At 41.8% G+C, this 25,833-nt stretch overlaps 1 protein-coding gene across 1 annotated transcript; it reads right to left on the bottom strand.

The window, feature by feature from the left end:
• Positions 1-2,295: 2,295 nt before the first annotated feature.
• Positions 2,296-23,487, bottom strand: LOC308086926 (galectin-3-binding protein B-like; the record flags this gene model as incomplete). Its single annotated transcript, XM_080430569.1, has 6 exons — positions 23,430-23,487; positions 6,146-6,228; positions 4,674-4,865; positions 4,322-4,453; positions 3,498-3,651; positions 2,296-3,364 (listed from the first exon to the last, which is right to left on the bottom strand). Exons 2-6 carry the CDS (start codon positions 6,201-6,203, stop codon positions 2,296-2,298), a joined length of 1,605 nt encoding a protein of 534 aa, XP_080286695.1. The 5' UTR covers positions 6,204-6,228; positions 23,430-23,487.
• Between the last annotated feature and the right edge of the window lie 2,346 nt (positions 23,488-25,833).

Raw genomic sequence — 25,833 nt, 5'->3', positions numbered from 1 at the left:
GGGCAAGCCCATTGCGTAACAGACACTTTCCCACTGGATTGTGGAGGCTATTCAGTTAGCCTATTCCAGTGGTGGGATGCTGCCCCAGTGGGACTGAGGGCACATTCTACAAGGGAAATAGCGACATCATGGGCCCTCTTCGGGGGGGTCTCCATTTGGGATGTCTGCAGTGTGGCATGTTGGGCTTAGGCCTTGACATTTGCCAGGTTCTACAGTTTGGACGTAACTGCAGCCCCTGTGGCGCATCGGGTCCTTAGTGTAGCCTCCAGACGGGGATCAGGCCCCTAGGCTGGTTACTCTGGACTTCGACATAACAATCAGGGAGTTTACTACATCACCCATAGCGAGACATCGAGTGAGTATTTGAAGTAAAACTATAGGTTACTGGACGTAACCCCGGTTTTACGATAATATGAGCGAGATTTCTCGAAAGACACCCTTCTTGTTTACGAACGAGAAGAAAAATGTTATCTTGAATTACGGGAAATGACTCGCCTCTGACTTATATAGGATGGAGGGCGGGCCCTCCAGTCAGAGGGCGGTCAGAGTCCAGCCAAAGAATTGTCTGGAGTTTATAAGGTAATGCTTCTGTGATCACGCCAGAGGGCGCTCTCCCATAGCGAGACATCTCGCTCATATTATCGTAAAACCGGGGTTACGTCCAGTAACCTATAGTTATAGGGCGCCATCTTCTGGTTGAAAACATTTGACTTAGTTAAATGTTAGTTAACATGTTTAATATACAAAAGTGGCCAAAACATTTGATTGACTGTAGTATAATCAGTGTTTATTTAACTCTGAGTGTATAAATGGAACACTCACTGAGTTACACACCCATAAGGTTCCATTTGGCAATAACTATCAATCATTTGGCTGCGGACCCCCTAGAACCCCTGGGGGACCCCACTTCGAGAACCACTGGTCTAATTTACATTGTCTATCCCAGAGGATCTCGTCACCTTGATGAATCCAGACTACTAAATCAATGAAATGCGATTGGATTATGTTGTTGCACGTTTTAAAATTATTCAGTTATTAGTTTGCAATTAGTTCATTGCCCATATTCAAATCATTCTGCAACTTTTTATTATTAAGAAAACTGATATTTGACAACTCTATCAGAACAAGAACAGTAATACCGTAATATGCAATGTTTACATAACACATACCTCTTGTATTGGCATTGATGTTGGATGGATCCATTGTAGACTTACAAGTAAGTAAGGGTCCAGAGACCCTCAGGGGTCCTTGAGGAGTTACGGGTCTGTAGAGTTAGGATTTTACACTGTAGATTGGACACAGAGATAGAACATTTTATCAAATGGAGGTCTGTGGCCTAACTGGGGGTCCTTGAAATGAAAGAGTTTGAGAACCACTGCTCTAAGGAGGAGTATTAAGTTAGCAATCAAATTACTTAAAGGTACCATTTATGTTGGCTGTCCCTTTTTTATGATTACGTATTAAACTGCTTATTTTGCCTCTTCACCCAGTTTAAAGGGTGACATTTGTTTTGTTGCTGCATGGTTGAATTAGGAAATGGGTTGCAAGCTTATTGTGAGTGTTGCTGTCTTTCTATTTAGCCACTTACTTTGTTGTAATCTGTAACCTGTTGCAAACCATACCTGGGAAATAACTCCATGTTATTGCCACTTTTCATTTCCAGTGGTAAGCTTGTAGTTCAGTGGTGTATGGAGTACAGGTTGGAGTATAATGCAACCATTACCACAACATTTCCACAGAGAAGTTGTCATGTCTTTTGCTGCTGATCTTCAACCAAGTACTGGTAACTGCAACATCCCAATAACCATCAAAATCTAGGCCATAAGTCGGGAATGGTATAAAAATCATTCATCATCACCAAATTGCATGCTCCTTTGGGAATAAATATCCTGCCAGGTCATTTCAAGCTGGAGCTTAGGCACACTTATTAGCTTTTTATTTTACACATTATAAACAACCACAAGTGAATAACTGATTAAAATGTGCTTCCACAAGTAAGGAATAGGGAAAATCATGTCAAAAGGATATATTCTTCCACAAGTTGCTATACATTTTCAGGTCAATGGATCCTCCTGCTGTATATGTATTTTTTTTTAAATTTTCATTGATTATTGGTCAGTGAGATTGCATCTGTCAAGCATGTATTAATACAAAGACATGTTTGCCACAAGTATGTTATTAAGATCATAAAGGTGCCAGATTAAAACAAAAAATAAAGAATAACAGGTTAAAGGACTTAAGTAAATGCAAATAATCAATGAGTTCAATTATTTATATCATCGCAAAATAACTAATTCAAATACTTAATTCTTCCTCTTCCTCAGTGAACTTGAGCCCTGTTGTGTATTTGGGCCGAACCACCACCTGGTAGATGTGCTGATTGGAGTCACATGGATAAACTGTGGTAGCTGGGATGAGGGCCATATCCTTGTTGCTGACACGCTTGACATCCTGGACATGGAACACATACTTTCCTGCACAACTTAGGACAACCTTGTTTTCATAAACAATGCTTTTATGAAATTCTGCAGGCAAATCACCATTGTTTTGTTCTGGAGTTAGCATTGCTGCCGGGCAGTTGAAACCATTATTACTGCATTCATCACTTTTAATGTACAACTGTGTGGACCAGCTCATGTCTCTGAAGAGGGTGAAATAGGCACTGGTGTGGACAGGTGTACTGAAAGAGGCACTGAGGCTTCCGTAGTGGTTATTGTTTCGATTGAAGTACCCCTGTGTTCTATAGAGCTGGACTTCCTGGTCATCGAACGCATAGCTCCATGGTTTGTCTGTGTAGATTCTGGGTGTGTAAGGTTTCCACTGGCGTACAAGCTCACCAAATAGTTGACCCATACGCAGGGCACTGAACTGAAAACCAAGCAACTTCCCAGCCTGGTAGCGAGGGTTTTGAAGTCTGTACAGATCTTCAGCTGAGATCATAGGGAAGCGGATGAGTTTCAAAAGGTCAAACTGATCCTCAGAGATAGGTGCGCTCACATGAGCGGCCTCCCATTTCTCCAGCCCCTTAAGAATGTAGGACTCACTGGGAACCACCAGGTCTGAGCGGGATAGTAGAGCCTTGATGGTTCCCAGGGGAACGCTGGTCCAGGTTGGGGAACAGACGAGTGCCTCAAAGTTCCAAGCCAAGTAGCGGAGACAGAGGTTCTGCATTGCCTTGTCACCTGTGTGGACTGAGTATCCATACAGAGAGATCTGGGTCTGGAAGGTGGAGTCTTGAGGAAGAAGATAGATGAAAAGTTTCCTTGCCTCCTCCTGAAGCTGTTTCAGTCCCCAGTCAGATGCCATCTTGTGAATGCACTGGGCAGAGGATGTGGTGATGCCAATCTCTCGTGTGTACAGGTACCTGGGACATACAGAACAATCAACGATCACTTATCCAACCTAAACAAATCTGTCTGTTGCTGTTACTGTACTGTGTAAATGGTTTATATAAAGTCAGCCCAAACACACCAAATACAAGGCAATATTCCTTTTACCTGACAAAGGTGGTGACATACTGATGACAGTTAGAACTGACATCAATGCTGAGGCTGCTGAGGTTTATCAGTGAGACGTTGAGGAAAGAGGCCTCTGGGTCCAGGGTGAGAATCAGCTTATGGACACAAATGGTGTCCAGGGTGCTGTTGTCCTCTTCCACAGTAATGTTAAAGTCACAGTCACGTCCACTGTCAAATAGCGCCCCCAGGAGTTCAGATATCTCTGTGGTGTGCTGCACTTCATTAGCCTGGTAAACCCTCCCTCCGGAAATCTCTATTCTATTTGATTCACTCCTGGAATCAAATAGAATAGAGATTTCCGGAGGGAGGGTTTACCAGGCTAGCACTTCATATGCACGACTCACATTCTGGACATCTGCGTCTGAATGTATTATTAATGGAATACTGTGTTTATAAACATAAAGGGACATTATACCAAAAACAGTGTATTCTGCACATCACCATAAAACTCTAAAATGTATTGTACAAAGAAGCATACATTGTCTTATATGTTAATTATGGTATATGAATGAATGAATGAATGAATGAATGAATGAATGAATGAATGGCTGAATAATTTTTGGCTGAATTAGAGATTCCATGCAATTGAATGCAGGTGGTTGAAAGAATGAATGTATGTGAAGGTATTTTCATAAGACCTTTTAGAACGTTAGTTACAGTAAAAACAAATCTTTAAAATTGAGAAAATACACGTTCAACGTATATTCGGGGAAATATCTCTTTGATAACCAGGCATTGTACAATGTTTCTCATAAAGAGATACAAAATAAAACTTTTGTATTTGACAAAGTGACATGTCTGACCTTGCATACAGATCACACCAGCATCCTCTTCATGTTTACAATCGGAGACCCCCCAGCCCCTGAAACCACATCCGGTGAGCCCGTTCTCTGTCCCAGCGCAGGTTAAATCATCCATCCAGATGTTACCAGAACCTTAGCCAGGGAACATTTTCCAATTAGCGTTGTTTGAACTCGAATCAACAAGCCATACATACAGTACTATCATGCCATTTAGCATTTCTTATTAGTATTTTGTATCTACTCTGTTTGGCGCTTGGTATACTTTGTTGCTGCTGTCATGACATCTTCTGATGTGAGTCGTTTGCATGACTGAATAGCATATTGCAAAAAGAAAACAATGCAATGAATGCACCTTGACCATACACTCCTCCAGCAACGGCAGCTTTGGCATCAGCAAAGTTGAGATAGCGACACACCACTTTGGCTTCAGCCATATCCCAGCCGTCATCACACACTGTTCCCCAATCGCCATTATAATAGACCTCCACACGACCCTCGCTAGAAGACTGTCCCCCAACCAGCCTCACGTGTCCATTCTGAAACCCTGCAGAGGTAAAAACCAGTGGTGGAAAAGGTCTCAAATGTTTTACTTAAGTAAAAGTGTCAATACTGCAATGTAGAAACAAGTTACAAGTAAAAGTCTGGAATTCAAAATTGACTTGAGTAAAAGTGCAAAAGTATTGGTATCAAAATGTACTGTGAAAATATGTAACTTCTTTGGAACTTTGTTTTCTGGAGCTTAGGCACACTTATTAGCTTTTTATTCCAGTAACACAAAACAAATAGCTACAGATTAATAACAGGTCAAATCAGTCACACATTATAAACAACCACAAGTGAATAACTGATTAAAATGCGCTTCAACAAGTAAAGAATAGGGAAAATCATGTCAAAAGAATATATTCTTCCACAATTTGCTATACATTTTTAGGTCAATGGACGTAAAACAACTCATTATGCAGAATGTCCCATTTCACAAGTTTGCAAATGTATAAGAATTTGCAAATGATCTACAATGCTTCTCGCAATGCGTCGCGAATCGCGATGCATTGTGAGCTTGTAGATCTGCTATTTTCAAATTGCCAAAATGTATATAGGGCTGAAGTGGGTAATGTATGTTTTGTAATAATAATCAAAATCTACAAAGTAACTAGTAACTAAAGTTTTCAAATAATTGTAGTGGAGTAAAAGTATAATATTTGCCTCTGAGATGTAGTGGAGTAGAAGTAAAAGTACTGAAAATTGGAAATACCCCAGTAAAGTAAAAATGTCTAAGTACAGTACTTGAGTAAATGTACTTAGTTACTTTACACCACTGGTAAAAACACAACCAAAGTTGTCTTTCCCCGTCATCACCAACAATTAAAACTAAAAACTGAAGATCTGTCAGCAACAAACACTGAAGTTAAAACAATAAACAATATACATCTATTGAAAAGTCATCTACATAATTCTACCTGAATTAAAATCTGGCAGGGTAGCAGGTGGTCAAACAGCAGATAACAGATAACAGCTTGTATTTTCCAAAGACAATGTCTGAAGAACTGATTGTCCAAGAGTTATTATGTTACATGAAATGGACATTGTCACAAGCCTGCAAGTAACTGATTTCATTAATAAAACAAAGTAATAAAAACAAATCCCTGGTTTGACTGTGGGCCTTTAGCCCTGTGTGATGCTTGATTATTGTGAAGATAATCACACAGCATTTCCCTTGGATTCTTCTATAAAACGCTTTGGAATTTAAATGTGTTCATGGGGCCACATGCAGCTTATTGAGGGCTCTCAGCTGTCAGGCGTTAAGCAACATGAAGTCCCACCCACCAAGAGCGATGTTGACCAAGAGCAGGACACAGGATATGAAGAAACACTCTCTCGACATGTTTCTGGTGCTGCAGAGGATAAGTCTGAAAAACAAGTGAAAGACATGGAAAATCTTGCAAATGGACACCTGTGACGCAAGTCGCTATGCAAAAGCTGTTAAAAATGATCACCTACACAAATGTAGAGACCCACACATAGATAATTCTGCTTGACAATATATTATCAATAATTGTGATTGGTATTGCAACTGTAATGAGGCTCTATACAGTCTCTCTCTCTCTCTCTCTCTCTGAATGGGTGTGGAAGTGCGTTTGAGCGTGTGAGAGCGTATTTGTTTATTATCTCTGCGGAGTGAGTGTTTCTGAATATTTTTCTTTCTGATTGTTTGTTTAGTAGGTAGTAGGTGTCATAGTGGACTTCGTTTAATTTAGGTTTCGTTTTGCGGCCAGCCGGCAGCCGCCGTGCTGGGCGCTTTGTTTGTTAAACTTGGCCATGAACATGACCGGGCTGACAAGGAAGCACGGCATTAGGATCGCCACTGCTATCCCGTGTTCAGTAGAACAATGTGGGTTAGCTGTTGGCAAAGTGGTTGGATATAACAGTGTTAAATCTGCCGCTCGAATGAACAGCGCGATTGTGATTTTTGTTGACAGCGTTGACAAAGCTAATACTGTGGTTGAGAGAGGTGTGAGCCGGTGGAAAATGTGATTGTGCTTTGTGTTTTTGGTTTATTATGTGATTTTGTGCTATATTTTCTATGGTTAATATTTGCATGTTTTGAAGTGAGATAATTGTTTTCCGTGATATATGCTTTGAGTTTTGTTATATTTACTTTTGCTGTGATTTATTTCTGAGTGTGTTGAGTTGCATGTTTTTATATTTATTTCCACTGACCTGCACTAACCCTATAGGCTGAGTGATAAGGACCTGCACCTGATTCTGGGTGTGGCAGCCTGATTAAGAGACCTATATAATATGAGACAAAGGAAATGTTTAGCAGAAGTGAGCAGCTGAGAGAGGGAGAGGTTGCTGTGAGAGGAAGGAAGCCAAGCGCTGCGGCCTGGCCTGAGCAAGGGCGGCTACCACGGACTGGGGTTCGGGTGGGCAGGGACACCCAGTCGGTGGGGGGCCAGTGGGAGCCATGACCCCCTAAACTGCTATGCGGCCGGCGGTGTGTGCCCTGCCTGCGGGAGGACCTCATCCGTGGGAGGCTGCCCAAGGATGGCCAGGTCGCAGGTGCGACGGCGAGGAAGAGCAGACCCAGGGTACGGACGTGCACACGGAGACAATAGACCAGCCAGATCAAACGAGGACACGGACAGGCAGAACGAGGCGATATAAGACGGCGACCACCCCCAGATGACACACGGACCACATCGTGCCTGCGGAGGACCGAGAGAAGGAGGACGCGACCCGAGTACTGACGTGCAACAACCGCAACGGCAGAGCATAGCTCTGCCTCGCCGGTAAGTCTTTGATCAGACAAACAGTACTCGTGGTCCCCAGATAGTTAAGCTAAACAGAACTCTGAAATTACTGTGAATCTGTGACTGGCGCGTCCCTCCTTGTCCTTCACAGGGAACCGGAGCTGCTGGCGTGTGTGGTGGTGCCGTAGATGCTGCTGCCCCTCCCCCCTTCTCTATAACTGGCTGGTTTCTCCGTTTTATTCTATTTTAGTTAGTGGGCCCTTTTTAGTTTGTTTTTATTGTTGTGTTGGCTGTTTTTAGATGCCACTGTAACCAGGGTAATTTACAAATAAAAGTCCTTTGTTCACTTTACCATTTTGCCTCAGTTTTAAGTTTTTGCCTTTTAAACCTCAAAGTTGTCGACAAACCTGTGTTGCCTTTTTAAAGTTTTAACTGAGGACCAGACCTCTCAAAAGGTGGCGTAGTCGGTCCTTTTAAGCTTTAAGCACCCCGCACTTTTACCAAACTCTTAACTTGTATTTTATTGTTTAATTTATAAGTACCTTATTTAAAGTATTGGGTGTTTTTAGCGGTGCCACATTTTGGCTTTTGAGAGGTCTGGTCCTCAGTTAAAACTTTAAAAAAAAGCAACACAGGTTTGTCGACAACTTTGAGGTTTAAAAGGCAAAAACTTAAAACTGAGGCAAAAGTACAAAGTGAACAATGGACTTTTATTTGTAAATTACCCTGGTTACAGTGGCATCTAAAAACAGCCAACACAACAATAAAAACAAACTAAAAAGGGCCCACTAACTAAAATAGAATAAAACAGAGAAACCAGCCAGTTATAGAGGGGGAGGGGCAGCAGCATCTACGGCACCACACACGCCAGCAGCTCCGGTTCCCTGTGAAGGACAAGGAGGGACGTGCCGTCACAGATTCACAGTAATTTCACAGTTCTGTTTAGCTTAACTATCTGGGGACCACGAGTACTGTTTGTCTGATCAAAGACTTACCAGCGAGGCAGAGCATACGGTTGTTGCACGTCAGTACTCGGGTCGCGTCCTCCTTCTCTCGGTCCTCCGCAGGCACGATGTGGTCGGTGTGTCATCTGGGGGTGGTCGCCGTCTTATATCGCCTCGTTCTGCCTGTCCGTGTCCTCGTTTGGTCTATTGTCTCCGTGTGCACGTCCGTACCCTGGGTCTGCTCTTCCTCGCCGTCGCACCTGCGACCTGGCCATCCTCGGGCAGCCTCCCACGGATGAGGTCCTCCCGCAGGCAGGCAGGGCACACACCGCTGGCCGCATAGCAGTTTAGGGGGTCGTGGCTCCCACTGGCCCCCCACCGACTGGGTGTCCCTGCCCACCCGAACCCCAGTCCGTGGTAGCCGCCCTTGCTCAGGCCAGGCCGCAGCGCTTGGCTTCCTTCCTCTCACAGCAACCTCTCCCTCTCTCAGCTGTTCACTTCTGCTAAACATTTCCTTTGTCTCATATTATATAGGTCTCTTAATCAGGCTGCCAGAATCAGGTGCAGGTCCTTATCACTCAGCCTATAGGGTTAGTGCAGGTCAGTGGAAATAAATATAAAAACATGCAACTCAACACACTCAGAAATAAATCACAGCAAAAGTAAATATAACAAAACTCAAAGCATATATCACTCGGAAAACAATTATCTCACTTCAAAACATGCAAATATTAACCATAGAAAATATAGCACAAAATCACATAATAAACCAAAAACACAAAGCACAATCACATTTTCCACCGGCTCACATCTCCCCACACTGAAAGGTTGGCAGTCCCTGCAACCCTGAATCCACTCAGAATCTTTAAATCACCTTCTGGGCCTTTAAATTTAGGTAGCCAAGGGGCACCCGGGTATACTGGCATCATCATAATTTTTTATATGTATATATTTGTTTAAACACTCAGTTTCAGTTTTTGCCCTTTTAAACCTCAAAGTTGTCGACAAACCTGTGTTGCCTTTTTTAAAGTTTTAACTGAGGACCAGACCTCTCAAAAGGTGGCGTAGTCGGTCCTTTTAAGCTTTAAGCATCCTGCACTTTTACCAAACTCTTAACTTATATTTTATTGTTTAATTTATAAGTACCTTATTTAAAGTATTGGGTGTTTTTAGCGGTGTCACATTTTGGCGTAGGTATTGTGATTAACGGTTCATTTGTTTCAGTGTCTCCCCTTGCTACACCAGCTACGAGAGTCACGATCTCTAATGTTCCGCCGTTCGTAAAAGACGCAGATTTGGCCAGAGAATTATCCAGGTTTGGAAAGATTATTTCCGCGATCAAAAAGCAACCGTCGGGGTGCAAATCTCCGCTACTGAAGCACGTGTCGCACAGGCGATCACTTCTTATGATTCTCAATAGGAGGGATGAGGAGCTCAGTCTAGTGTTTAGCATTAAAGTCGATAATTTTGACTATAAGGTTTATGCGAGCTCTGGTGCTTTGAGGTGCTTTGGGTGCGGGGAGGCGGGTCATCTAGCCCGTGCATGTCCCGAGAGAGAGTCTGAGGAGGAGTCCCTCTCCTCTTCAGAGGCGGAGGGAGATGCGCAGCAGGGCCAGGATCTTGGTCAAGTTCATGGTCAAGATGGTGTGAGGGAAGAGCAGGCACCGGGGACAGGAGAGGAACGTGAGGAGCAGGAGGACAGTGGAGGACAGGCACAAACTCAGAGTGAGCCTACTACAGCGGATGTCAGGCAGGTAGGGAACGTGGAGATCAACAGCATAGAAACAGCAGAGACAGATCAGATGGAAATAGGTGCGGAGAGCAAGACTCTCAAAAGAAAAGGAGGACGCAGTAGTGGTTCTCAGGCAATGAAAGGCATAATGTTGGATTTTGTTGCTCAGCAAGGACAGACAGAGTGTGTGCCTAGTAGTGGAGGTGCAGGGGAGGAGGAGGAGGAGGAAGAGGAGGAGGAGGGGAAGGAGGAGGGGGAGGAGGAGAAGATGAGGAGTGGGGGGATGTGTGTATTGATGACAGCCAGCCTAACTCTAGCTTGTCTTGCCAGTCTTTGTTTGGTCCTTTCACTGTGGCACATAAGTCTGGTGAGCCACAGGAAAAACTTTATGAAATTCGGCAATTTCAAAGGTTCCTGCAAATAACCAAGAACATGAAAGGTGTAAAAGTTGGAGATCATTTTGAGGATGTAGGTCTATTTTTAAAGTCTGTCAGGTCTCAAATGAAGGAGAAAGGAGACGGTTGCTATACCTCTCAGGAGGTGTGTAGGCTGAGAAAAATAGTAACGAAGCTAAAGAAAAGGAATGAAAGTACAGATGCATTGTAAGGCTGGTTGTCTTCTGTGGGGTTTATTTTTGTTTGTTTTTTTCACATCAAAAATCATGAGCGATTTCAGGGTTGCCACACTTAATTTAAATGGGGCCAGAGATGTGAGGAAAAGAGTGAGTTTTTTTTAAATGGTCAGATTAAAAAACGTTAATGTTACCTTAGTTCAGGAAACACACAGTGATTCTCTGAATGAGATTGACTGGAAGAGGGAGTGGGAGGGGGAGGTTGTCCTAAGCCATCTCCACAATAACAGTGGTGGAGTGGCACTTCTCTTTTCCAAAGACTTTTTGCCCAAGTCCTATGAGGTTGAGGAATTAGTAAAGGGCAGACTAATAGTGGTTAGGGCCAAATTAGCTCCATAAAGAACCTCTCACTCCGCTATACAGCTCCGAGATGAGGTTCTATGTCGTTACCTTCCAGAATCGGGTGAACGTCCGCCAAGGCTCCGCTGTTTACCCTTTTGTATATGTTGTATCCCAAAACTAATGGTAGATTCCAAGCCGCACGGATGTTTTAAGTTTGGAACGGAGCATAAAATTTTAGGAACGGAGCGAAATTCCCCCTCAAAAAGTTGATCTAGTAAATGTTTTTCCATTTTAGTGCACTCTTCTTCGCTTTGTTTACATTAACCGGAAGTGTCAGTCACACCGGCAGCCGTGCTGCCACCCCTGGTCAGATGTTGAATTGCACCCTCTTTATATTTTAATTGTTAAATGACCATCTAAGTAATGCACCAACAGGTTGACGATAAATGACGCAGGGACAGATGTTAATTGGAAAACAAAAACTTTATTGAGAGTCTGAAAAACAATCAAGTGGACAATGCAATTCAACATTCGACCAGCGGCGGCGGTAAACCTTCCTGTCCGACTGCAACTTCCTGAATATTCTGATAACATGGCAATGGTGGTCAGAGGCAGATTAAATAAGCGATTTAAACGGGTAGTTTCGCTCCGTTCCTAAAATGTTATGCTCCGTTCCAAACTTTAAACATCCGTGCGGCTTGGAATCTACCATTAGTTTTGGGATACAACATATACAAAAGGGTAAACAGCGGAGCCTTGGCGGACGTTCACCCGATTCTGGAAGGTAACGACATAGAACCTCATCTCGGAGCTGTATAGCGGAGTGAGAGGTTCTTTATGGAGCTAGGGCCAAATATGAACTTTTTACAATGGCTTTTATTAATGTGTATGCTCCTAACCTGGGACCTGTTAGAGTTCAGTTTTTAAGTGAACTCAATATTGTTTTGAATCAGTGTGGGCCTGAAGAGTTTTTGTTTTTGGCCGGAGACTTTAACTGTACAGAAGATGATTATATTGACAGGAATCATGTTGAGCCTCATGGTCCTTCAAAACGAGCCATGAAGCGGCTTGTCGAAACTCATGCTTTAACTGACGTGTGGAGGGAAATGCATGACAAGCAAAGACAATTCACATGGGTCCAGAGCAGAGACAATGTTTTGTCCATGGCCAGGTTAGACAGACTGTACTGTTTTAAGCACCATTTCAGTACTTTCAAAAAGTGCACTATACTGCCTGTGGGTTTTTCAGACCATTCAATGGTCTTGTGTAATATATTTATCGCAAATGTTAAGCACAAATCTGCATACTGGCACTTCAATACTGCCCTTTTATTAGATGAGCACTTTAGAGAGTGTTTTACTTTTCTTTGGAATGGTTTTCAATCAAGAAAGAGAGAGTTTGGTTCATTGAAACAATGGTGGGAATGTGGAAAGGTGGAAATTAAGATTTTTTGTCAACAGTACACTTTCAATGTCTCTCGTAACATCACCAGATCCATGAATGATCTGGAGATTGAAATAGTGGAGCTGCAGAATGTTGCAGCATCCACCGAAAGTCGAGGCAGTATTGATGACCTCAAGTACAAAAAAGCCGTACTGGCAGACCTGCTGGGCTCTAGAGCGCAGGGGGCGCTGGTTCGGTCCCGCTTCCAGAGCGAAGCCCTAATGGATTCACCGTCAAAGTTCTTCTTCAGCCTGGAGAAAAGGAGGGGACAGAGCAGATTCATTCATGCTCTGCGCTCTGCAAAAGGGCAACTGCTCACTGAAGCCGGTGACATCCGGCAGAGAGCTGTGGATTTCTATTCTCACCTTTATAGCAGTGAGTACAGTGAGGATGAGGAGGCTTTTGACTTGTTCTGCGATGGACTGCCCAGAGTCTCTGAAGAGACCAACAAAGAGCTGGAGGGTCTTCTGACTACAGAGGAGCTACATGCAGCACTGCAGAGCATGCAGGGGGGTAAGGCCCCGGGCATTGATGGTCTACCACCTGACTTTTATAAAGCTTTTTGGGATATACTGAAAGTGGATATTCTGGACGTCTTCAATGAATGCTTCAAAGACTCCTGTCTGCCTCAGAGCTGCAGGAGGGCAGTCCTGACTCTTTTGCCAAAAAAGGGTGACCTGCAGGAGATAAAGAACTGGCGGCCGGTCTCTCTGTTGTGCACAGAGTACAAGCTGCTGTCCAAAGTCCTGGCCAATAGGCTGAAGAAGGTGATGGACCAGGTCATTCACCGGACCCAAACGTACTGCGTGCCCGGCAGGTCCATTGTTGACAATGTGTCACTAATTCGAGACCTTTTGGACGTCTCCAGTTCTTTGGGGTTAGATGCTGGTCTGGTTTCGTTGGACCAGGAGAAGGCGTTCGACCGCGCTGAGCACTGTTACCTCTGGAAAATTCTGCAGAGGTACGGCCTCAGTGATGGTTTTATCGCCAGGATTAAGGTGATGTATGAGGACATTGAAAGTGTACTGAAATTTAATGGGGGTTTGTGCAAACCGTTTAAAGCAACACAGGGAATTAGGCAAGGGTGTGCAATGTCAGGTATGCTCTACTCTTTGTCAATTGAACCTATGTTGCACAATATTCGATCCAAAATTGATGGTTTGAGTATACCTGATATTAGCACACGCTTTATGCTATCGGCATATGCAGATGACATTATTGTCATTATAAAGAATCAAGATGAGGTGACAAGGTTAGGAAACATAGTCAATACTTTTGGTGAAATCTCTTCTGCAAAGGTAAACTGGGCCAAAAGCGAGGCTCTAGCAGTTGGGAGGTGGTCTGCAGGTTTACCTAAGTTACCAGGAGGGTTAACGTGGAGGAGGGGAGGTTTAAAGTATCTGGGGGTTTATTTAGGGGATAAACAGACTGAAGAAAAGAATTGGGAAGGAGTGGTGGAAAAGGTGGAGGGGAAGTTGGCAAAGTGGAGGTGGCTCTTACCACAAATGTCATACAGAGGAAGAGTCCTGATTATCAATAATTTGGTGGCATCAACTCTTTGGCACAGGCTTAAATGCATGGAGCCTCCTGCTGGTCTGTTAAAAAGAGTGCAGTCACTGATGGTTAATTTCTTCTGGGACAACATGCATTGGGTTCCACAGAGTGTGCTCTATCTGCCCAAGGAAGAAGGAGGTCAGGGGTTAATTCACCTAGAAAGCAGAACAGCAGCTTTCAGGTTGCAGTTCATACAAGAATACCTCACGGGAAGCATTGATGTGGTTTGGAGATCAGTAATGACCAAAATATTAAGGAGAATAGCAGGTTTGGGGCTAGATGCATCTTTGTTTTTGGCAGAATTCAGTGTAAACGATAGTTCATGTAGACACGGCAGGCAGAATGTTTATATTTCATTCATACTCCCCGGACCCCCCCATTCGCTAACAAGCTTATTCAGTTGTACTCCTTTAAGTCATACGTTCAACCCCTTGTCATTCTCATTCGCTAACTCACTCACGCCCTCTTATACCCACAGTGCATCTCAGGCGGTTCATTTAAGCAGCCTCTGTTCTCTGTTCATTCTCTGTTCATTCTATGTGCTTGGCTGTCAGTGCCGGTTGTACAGCTGTAGGTTTCAAATTTTCAAATTTCTTGGTTGCTGAACTAATGCATTTTGCTAGCTGCTGCGAGCTGTCATCTGCTACTTATCTACGGTTTGTGTGCTGCTCTACGATATTTTGGTGCTATATGAGATGATTTGCTAATGATGCTGACTTTAACACTGCTACAGCAGCCAATGCTTCTTCTATTATTGCTGCTAACACTACTGTGCTCATAGCTCAAAGCTAATACAGCATGCTTGCTGCCCATGTACAGTAGAAGCTTGGTTGTAGGCTACTCCCTTTTACCATGTGGAAAGCTGGAACTGTTTGTAGCTAAAGCTAACGTAGCATGCTGCTGCATGTAGAATCTTTGTTTGTTATACAGCACTGCACAGTTAGCATGCTTGCTTCCCATGTGGAAAAATCGAATCGTTTGTAGCTTAAAGCTAACAGCATGTTGTTGCCATGTAAAAGCTTTGATTGTTTGTTCAACACTGCACAGTTAACACAGCAGGCTTGCTTCCCATGTAGGCTACTCCCCTTTACCTCATCAGGTAATGAATCTTGGCTATTTTAGATTATTATTATTATTATTGTTTACTTAAGGTATAGAAGTAATGGAGTTATTTGGGCCAAATTGTTTTTCCAAAATAAGTACTGCTTCTAAGTTCTAATGCTGTTCTGCTGAGGCACTCTTGACTCTGGGAATACCCACAATGGTGCAGTGCCATCTAGTTGGCTCTGAAGCTTCAAGCAGAGTTTCCAACAGTTGTATTGCTACTGCTCGCTCAAATGCTTTTATAATATGTTTATACTTAAGGCTGTCGTAGACAATCTGTGTGCAACGGGGCATAATATAAGACAAGTCAAATTCAGTCATGTACTCAAGCCAGGATAGGAAAACACAGCATGTGTATCAAATCAGTGTTGCCATGTATGCTTATTATAAGCGACTTGGGATTGTGTTCCGTAAGTCACAGCAAATATATTACTGAACAGCGTTCATGGGAAGGAACCCCAGATTCATATGTAATCACGGTGCAAAAAATGTTTAATATTCTAAACATTTGTTTTGCGACTTGTTTTTATAGACTTGGCCGCTTGTTTCTCTTACAATCTGGCAACACGGCGTGGTGGTGTCACGTGACTTTCCTTGGGAGTAATCAGGAAGTCTCATACAATACAGTAATGCATCTTGGGTACTGTAGTCTATGCAACTGACAGTCATATCATGGGGATCAGTTCAATGCTACTGTGTGAGAATAAGGTGAAAGGGCAAGGGTGTTTTCTTTTTAACTGGTCATGTGCAGGCATTATGGCAGTGTAACTGTCATGTTAAATAGGTACACAACTATCATGGGATATTCAAGTTAATTTAATCCACTCAGTGAAGCTGTTATTTCTGCATTCCTGTTCTATTCACTTAATCAACGCTCAAGTTCAGGTAACTATAATATGGGTGGATTAGTTTGCAGAGGCTTAAATAGATAATTACTTCATGGTGGATTTGAAGTCTTGTGAAATGGGGTGATTGCTTCAATTGTAGTGGGTTGTCCTCCAGGGGGTGCCATTTAGAGGGCAAACAAAGGTTAATCTGATTCTCAGATGCAGGTAGATTCATTAGTGCACTGAAGCTAATTTGCACGTTACTTCTCTTTTAGCTAACCATGTCATTGTAAAGAGATATTCATTGCTTGAATTCACACTGCTTCTGTTTTCGTTTCATGATTGACTGCTATTATGGTGATCCAAGGCTTTGATGGCATGACCATCTTTCCATCACGGATGCCGGGAAGGTTCAGGTTGGGTTCCGTTAGTTCTAAAGTGCGAGCTACTGATTCTACTACTAAAAGGGGCTGTTGTATAGCATTATGTAGCATTGACACCGTACTGCTATTCAAGTCAAAAGCTTAACAGGTAATGTGAGGTAAGGATTGTAGTATATGTAAGAAGGGTTAATGGAAGTAGTTTGGAAGAAGAGCAGATAAGGGTAGCTATTGTATTCATTGTGGATTGAAGCTCGTGAATGGGGTGATTGTTTTAACTGTAATTATCTCTAGGGGGTGCCATTTAGAGGGCATACAAAGGCTAATCTGATTCTCTGCTGCTTCAATTTCTATCATCATTATGGATTGGATTCATCGTTTGATGAGCTAACTTGCACGTTACCTTCACTTTTAGCTTAAACATGTCTTTGTAAAGGGATATTCATTCATTGCTTAAACTTATTCTGCTTCTGTTTTATGTTTCTTGAGCAACTGCCCATTATGGTGATCCAATTCTGACGATGGCATGAACTTCTGTCCATCATGGATGCTGGGAAGGTTCAGGTTGTGGGTTGCTGCCGGTCTTCATAACTACTGCAGCGATATGGTCATTGCCGAGCAGTTCTCAAGATCACCTTGGTGGTATAACTGGATCTACTTCTGCCGAAGTCATGAGAGGCAGGTCATCATTAATCAAATCTAAATTTATTCTGGTTCAAGCTTACTGAAAGCCATGTCGGTTGCTCACTGCTTGATCTGTGTAACCCACTCACACTGATGTTCTAAAGGAACGGCGTCCATAAAATCCAGGCGTATGTCAAATGGTATGGATCGTTTAATGATCTCGGACATTTAAGTATTCTGGGATGGTCGCTTTATATTGAACTTATTACATGGGTGTTTAAATCGCTCCATTCTATGTTGGGATTGTGATAGTGAAATGTTGTGAAAAGTTAATGCATGATTTGACTCAAAAGTAGCTTGGATCACTCGGCTCATGTGTCGATGAACGCAGCTAGCTGCGAGGAGTTATGTAATTACTAAGCGGAGGAAAGAATCTTAACTAATGTAGATATTACTTGGAAGCAGTTTCTATCAGTATCTTATGGGTTTCTTAGATGTGGGGAATACTTTCTTGCACTGAAAGCTTTAACCCCTTGCATGACATTTCCATTCCTGTCTTCTCTTTCAGTCACATGTTTCAATTCCTCTTAAGCACTCTAAATCAGTTAATTATTCTTATGGAATATCAGTTATTGTAAGAACTGATACCGCTTTATTCTAATGGAATATCAATTATTGTAAGAACTGATACCGTTTTTGTCCGTTCTCTTCTATGTCTCGCTACCTTCAACGGCGGTTAAATTCTGGGGGAGATGAACCTTGTTCGGATGTTGGGAGGGCCATGTCAAGGCTTGGTTCGCTGCCAGGAAGCAGGATGCCTTCAGATGTGGACTGCCCCAAGTTGTTCACTCCTTTCGGATTGGTGCTGCAACTCAGCAGCATCTTTGGTTCCATCATTCACACTGAAAGCCATGGGTCGTTGGTCATCTGCTGCTTATATTATTATGTTATATCCGTTAAATACGGATAAAATTCTTTCTGCTCAAAAAGCTATGAGTGTAAATGTACGATCAATTATGGAATAAATCAGGAGTTGCATAATTGATGCCATGTTAAGTAATTGCTCCTGCCTGAGCGCAGGTTGGGGGTCAGGTAAAACACTATAGCATCGGTCGTGTTATGGTCTCACGTAGGCTATAGTGTGGTATTATGATGTTATGGTATCTTTTAAAGTATAACTGGTAAAACACTATAGCATCGGTCGTGTCATGGTCTCACGTAGGCTATAGTGTGGTATTATGATGTTATGGTATCTTTTAAAGTATAACTGGTAAAACACTATAGCATCGGTCGTGTTATGGTCTCACGTAGGCTATAGTGTGGTATTATGATGTTATGGTATCTTTTAAAGTATAACTGGTAAAACACTATAGCATCGGTCGTGTCATGGTCTCACGTAGGCTATAGTGTGGTATTATGATGTTATGGTATCTTTTAAAGTATAACTGGTAAAACACTATAGCATCGGTCGTGTCATGGTCTCACGTAGGCTATAGTGTGGTATTATGATGTTATGGTATCTTTTAAAGTATAACTGGTCTTCATATGCTTCAGTGGTTTAGGTTGGTAGGCATGGTTTACCTAAGGTTTGGTCGTGTTTGGTCTCACGTTTACCTTAATGTGGTAGGCTTATAGATAGGTAAATTTATAAGCTTCGGTCGTGTTGGGTCTCACGTATGCTTAATGGTGGTTTAGATGGTAGGTTTAGATGGGTAATTCACTATAGTGTATTCCTTCTATATCAGGTCACCGTCCGGGCGAGCGGGACTTGCCTAAAGGGTTAGCATTGCTGCCATCATATAGAAGGAATTAGACATTGCTGTCTATACACATAGTTATTCATAAGTTCATAGTTTATTTCCTTTAACATCAGAACACAGTGGTGTTTTGCCAAATGTGCATCTAATAGTCGCTGCTGGCGCAGGATGTCGGCTTTAGATGTGAAGGGCATCTTCGGTCTGCATTTAAAGGAAATGTGTCAACGCTGACACTCACATAGTTAATTCATGTAGCATATTTCATTTATATCAAATGGATTTAAATGGAATTGCGTCAATTTGATGCTTTTACTGATAAACATTCTCATATAAGGTAAGGTGTGGCTCTGTATTTGCTCACTGCAAGTGAGCGCGTGTTGGGGGTTTGTGATTGAAGATCTGTGTCATTTTGCACAGGAAATCTTTTAATATCACATGAGCAGAGTCACACCGCCAAACTTGAATGCAATATCATTGCATATATGGTAACGGTCATATATTAATAAATGGTTAAATGGTTCATTACGGTCTGGTTATTTCTGAGCTGAAGTGTCTAAATGAAATTCAGTGTAAACGATAGTTCATGTAGACACGGCAGGCAGAATGTTTATATTTCATTCATACTCCCCGGACCCCCCCATTCGCTAACAAGCTTATTCAGTTGTACTCCTTTAAGTCATACGTTCAACCCCTTGTCATTCTCATTCGCTAACTCACTCACGCCCTCTTATACCCACAGTGCATCTCAGGCGGTTCATTTAAGCAGCCTCTGTTCTCTGTTCATTCTCTGTTCATTCTATGTGCTTGGCTGTCAGTGCCGGTTGTACAGCTGTAGGTTTCAAAACTCCTCCACCTCCCCGGCCTCCTCCCTAGCATCTGATGTTGGCAGGATAGTTTTGTAGATGGCGTTGTATTATGGTGATGGTTGTACATTAAGGGTTTAATGTCGTGTCATGTTATAACTGTGGTGTAATAACTGTGGTGTAATAACTGTTGTGTAATAACTGTTGCGTTATAACTGTTGTTTCTGTGTTGTACTGTGGTTCTATGATTCTGTGTATTGTACTCCGTGGTTCCATGATTCTGTGTATTGTACTGCGTTTTGGATTGTACTATGTTGTGGTTGTTTAATTATGCATTGATGGTTCAATGTTATGTTAAACTGTATTATGTTTCATGCTTTCTGTCTCTCCTGTCTCTCCCTCTCTCTTTTCCCCCGACACGGTCGAGGCAGAAGGCCGCCACCCTAGAGCCTAGGGTCTGCCTGACGTTTTCTCCCAGTTAAGAGGGAGTTTTTTCGTTGCCACTGTCGCTAATTGCTTGCTCAGGGTGGGATCGTCGGGTCTCTTCTCTACATGTAAAGTGTTGAGACAACTTCGTGATTTGACACTTTAATTGAATTGAATTGAATGCTCTGCTCTGGGGTTTGTGATTGAAGATCTGTGTCATTTTGCACAGGAAATCTTTTAATATCACATGAGCAGAGTCACACCGCCAAACTTGAATGCAATATCATTGCATATATGGTAACGGTCATATATTAATAAATGGTTAAATGGTTCATTACGGTCTGGTTATTTCTGAGCTGAAGTGTCTAAATGAACTGTAAATGTTTAAGATTGTGTGGATTGCCTCCTTTTTATCGGGGACTGTTTAGGGCTTGGTCTCTCTTTAAATGGAACAGGCTGGAACCTGCAGCTTCGTTGCACTGGCTCCTTGAGGAGCCTTTAACACATGGGGCCCGACTGGATGTGCAGGATGGAAGCAGACCTGGGCTCACCCAGCGCTTGGTGTCGGCTGGGACAGTAAAGCTGAAACATGTTGTGGATATAGCAGGTCCAGGATTCTACAACACAGAGGCAGTGGCCTCTCTTCTGGGTCTAAGGTCGAGGCGACACACCAGGGACATCCTAAATGAATGGATTAAGAGGCTGAGTAAAGAGGAGCTGGAGATGTTGCAGGACTACTTTAGTGGTCAACCTGATGAAGGAGACCCGTTCCCTGAGTTGGGACTTGAAGTGGATCAAACTGGCTTGATGGGGGTTTTCTTTAGACCACAAAATGAGGCAACTACAGACCTGTATATGTTGAGGGGGAAAACTATGTACAAACATTGTGTAAAAGCTCTGAACAAAAAACAGCTGAGTGGGAAAACCGACACTGTATGGAGAGAGACGCTAAAGATGGAGGACGATACAAACCAGTGTGGAGGGTGTTGTATAAGCCACCCCTAAACAAGAGATCAGGGGATTTACAGTGGAGGATATTGAAAGGAGCACTGGGAGTTAACAGTTTTGTTTCCAGGATAAATCCCTCAGTGCCCAATAAGTGCCCTTTCTGTGATGAGCCGGAAACTATTTTTCATTGTTTCATGGAATGTTACAGATTACAAGAGCTGTTTGAAATCGTTAAGACACTTTTTTTTGTTGCAATGAGGAGTGGTGCAAAATGGCTTTCATTCTTGGTGCTGGTTATAAAAAAGAAAATGCAAATAAATGGCAGGTTTTGAATTTTGTTGTGGGACAGGCCAAACTGGCCATTTACAAAAGCAGGAAAAGTCAAGTGTTGAATGGTTCAGGGGAGGGGCTGCTGCCCTTGTTTAAAGCTTTGGTAAAGGCCAGAATCAGAATCAGAGTTGACTTTGGGTTCTATTCACTCATGAATGATACTGAGCTTTTTACTTCTCAGTGGTGCTACAATGAGGCTCTGTGTTCTGTTGTGGATGAACAGTTGATCTTTAACTATGTGTTGCTTTAGGTTGTAACTGATGTGTGTCATGTTTAAAAATGTCATGATTTAATAGAAAATGAAGCTTTTTTTTTAAATAAAAAAAAATCTCTCTCTCTCTCTCTCTCTCTCTCCCTCTTTTAGAATTTAGAATAAAAGGATTGTGTTGTTGCAACAAGGAGACAGTAACTTACAATCCCACACTCCATTCTGTCTCAAATGACTCAGGGCAGATTCAACTTCATAACCCCAGCCATAACCACACTAAACCCATTTACTGGCACAGTACAGTACATGTGTTACACAGTCACACAGTCAGTCACAGCCAGTAGTTCCTCTCTGCTGAGGAAAACAAAACCCATGAGGTCTGAGGGCACACGAACGCAGACCCTACTCTTGCAGCTTCAGGAATGTTCAGGCAGGGAACTACATAAACACAAGAACTGCATACAAGTTCCACATATCTCAGACTCTCTCTAAAAAGAACATTAGTTGACAACTTGATTAAAAGTTATAATCACATATGCATCTGGGATTATTTTCATTCGCACTCTATTCTATGTATGATAGATCTATTTTTAATAATCATTAATACATTAGATTCTGTTACCTTGACGCCACATATCACACATATAACACATAGCTATGTTGACTAAAGTTTTTGTAAAATGTCAAGCTGTCACCTTTCACCAAGAAGTCAGGACTTTCTGTGCATGTGTTTATCATATTTACTAGCCAGCCTGCCTCTTGTGTAACAATTTGGTTGAACTTAGATCCCTCAAGCAGGGCTTGCTACTTTGTTTTTGTTTGATGGCTCCTAGTATAAGTCAACAATATTAGATAGTAGGTTAATCTCGGGCAGTTTTGATGTCATGATAAACTTGGTTGCCAGGGAGACGAAGCGAGATAAAGAACTGGCCACAGGAAGAAGACAAACATGGAGCCACTAATAAGTAAACAATTATGTGAGATGTGTGAAACCTGGTACTTGGCCTATGGTTATCAATTTTGATAAGCCTCTGTTATATAACCATCTTACATTCTGTTTCTCTTCAGAGAGCACTTAGCCTAGAACCTCTGTCTGTTCTCTAAAATACAGTAATTCATTTCTATATTCCGATGGCTCTGAGTTTTATTGCTTCTTGAAATAACTGAACTTCATGGGTAATAAGATCTTATTTTTATAATAAGGTAGGTTTCAATTCCTATCTTATCAATGTACAACATACATCCTCTATAATACCCCCACACTCTCCTCTTTAAGCACAATTTATACTTTGACATACAATTGCGTTGCATGGTGAAAATAGGGATCTACAAGTTCACAACACGTCCAAGACCCAACCCAACCAGAGCTTTTAGATCTGCTATATCTGGCGTGTTTTCTCTCTGATTGATGATAGTCCACAATAGTGCAGAAAGCACTCTGAAAATATATCTGATTTGTGTAGGCTATGGATAATTCTGAAAGATGTTAGGCTGTAGTAACATTTTTTTTGATACAGAGACATTATTTGTGGTTTTAATTGTTTCCCAAATTGACAAATATTTTCTTCCTTCTAGAATGTCTAGAATCTAGGCTATAGAGTACGCAACTCATATGTCATATATGGCACTGATAAGTACTCATAATAGGTGTAAGAATGATAGGATAAGATTTACATAAGTTTCAATAATAACATTTTAACGTCAATAATAATTGTATTATTATATTCTCAGCCACAATACACATGCACAAGCAAGCATATTTGCATCTATGCTATTCTCGCAAGATGAACTAAATATATTACAAGATTATAAAATGCCCTGAAGGAAAAAAGTTCTTAACCAAAAAAATGATAATAATTCTTACCAAATTTGAGATATTTCTCTTGCAACAAATAGATGTTTGGTGAAATGCCTAACTGTCATGAAATGCTCCTCATTGGTCCCATCTCATGCATGAGAGAGAGAGAGAGACAGAGAGAGAGACTGAGACTGAGACTGAGACAGAGACAGAGACAGAGACAGAGACAGGAAGAATGGATGGGGTGGGGAAGTGTTACCTAGCAATGGTAAACATACTCTGTGGAGAAAGAGTCAATGTGCATGCCAATTGGATAGGATTCTAACATTTTCTAATCTTCAAGTTTTGATTACTGCATCATTTTAGGTGTTTATCGTTTGGCACTGCTATTATTTAAAGTCAACTTTAGAGACAACTGTTACTCATGTGAACATAAAACAAAAAACAATGTCCTCCATACATGAACAACAAACAACATTGATGCTTTCTCATCTGAAAATAAATTAATAATCTCTTTACCTATACCTATACCTAAATAACATTTGTCTGTAGCCTACGAATTGTAAAACATGGATAAAAGTAATATGGAAACATTCCAGAGTACGCCTGACCTAATATATTTAGCTAGAGTTTGAACCAACTTTGACTAAAAATGAGGATTGGCATAATTGGCATAATTGGCAAATATCTCAAACGTAACTCAAACTACTGGAAAATGATATGTGGGAGAACACAAGGTGAAGCCAGCACTACTCCATGGCCTGGTGGTTTTGCTGAGGCCTGGCTGCCAGCTGTACTATACAGACTTGCTTACCAGGAAGTGTCCGTCTCCCTTTTCTCAGACCAGGTGAGTGGTAAATTAATGAAAATGGCTATGCCAACTGCAAACAGCCTCAAAGACACGATATGAACACAAGATACAAGATACGAAATGCCAAACCAAATTAAAACACGTGTGGTTATAGGGCGCCATCTTCTGGTTGAAAACATTTGACCTCATATGCCATGGAGGTTTTGATTCCAATGAAATATGATTTAATTAGAAATGCACTGGCAGGGATGGATGTTTGAAACACTAATTAATCAAAGAATCAAAGTACAATTAGTTAAATGTTAGTTAACATGTTTAATATACAAAAGTGGCCAAAACATTTGAGGGGGAGAGAGAAAATCTGTCTCTCTCTCTCTCTCTCTACACTGTATTATCATCAGTGTTCATTTAACTCTGAGTGTATAAATGGAACACTCACTGAGTTACACACCCAATAGGTTCCATTTGGCAATAACTATCAATCATTTGGCCCTAGAACCCCTGGGGGACCCCACTTTGAGATCCACTGGTGTAATTTGTCTATCCCAGATGATCTTGTCACCTTGATGAATCCAGACTACTAAATCAATGAAATGCAATTGGATTATGTTGTTGCATGTTTTAATATTATTCAGTTATTAGTTTGCAATTAGTTCATTGCCCATATTCAACTAATTCTGCGACTTTTTATTATTAAGAAAAACGATATTTGACAACTCTATCAGAACAAGAACAGTAATACCGTAATATGCAATGTTTACATAACACATACCTCTTGTATTGGCATTGATGTTGGATGGATCCATTGTAGACTTACAAGTAACAAGTAAGTAAGGGTCCAGAGACCCCCAGGGGTCCTTGAGGAGTTACGGGTCTGTAGAGTTGGGATTTTACACTGTAGATTGGACACAGAGATAGAACATTTTATCAAATGGAGGTCTGTGGCCTAACTGGGGGTCCTTCAAATTAAAGAGTTTTAGAACCACTGCTCTAAGGAGTATTAAGTTAGCAATCAAATTACTTAAAAGGTACCATTTATGTTGGCTGTCCCTTTTTCATGATTAAATATTCAACTGCTTATTTTGCCTCTTCACCCAGTTAAAGGCCCCTGGGTAACCACCCCCCCCCTTCCCCAAGATGTACACTACAGTTAATGTTCATTGTTTTGTTTCCGCATGGTTGAATTAGGAAATGGGTTACAAGCTTATCGTGAGTGTTGCTGTCTTTCTATTTTGCCACTTACTTTGTTGTAATCTGTAACCTGTTGCAAACCATACCTGGGAAATAACTCCATGTTATTGCCACTTTTCATTTCCAGTGGTAAGCCTGTATGTAGTTCAGTGGTGTATGGAGTACAGGTTGGAGTGTGCAACCATTACCTCAACATTTCCACAGAGAAGTTGTCATGTCTTTTGCTGCTGATCTTCAACCCACCAATAATTGCAATATTCAAATGAGAACTTCAAGACCCTACAACCTTAAGAAACTCCATGTTCTAAAATGACATTTTATTCTGTATTCATAATGAATATAACAGTCAGATGATTAAGTACACGACAAGTACTGGTAACTGCAACATCCCAATAACTATCTAACTATCTAAATCTAGGCCATAAGTCAGGAATGGTATACAAATCATTCATCATCACCAAATTGCAT

The sequence above is a fragment of the Gymnoscopelus braueri genome (assembly GCF_963280865.1).
Source record: "Gymnoscopelus braueri genome assembly, chromosome: 6".
NCBI lineage: Eukaryota > Metazoa > Chordata > Actinopteri > Myctophiformes > Myctophidae > Gymnoscopelus > Gymnoscopelus braueri.
Note: the sequence above shows the minus strand (reverse complement) of the source record. Positions and strands in the feature narration are given on the sequence as shown.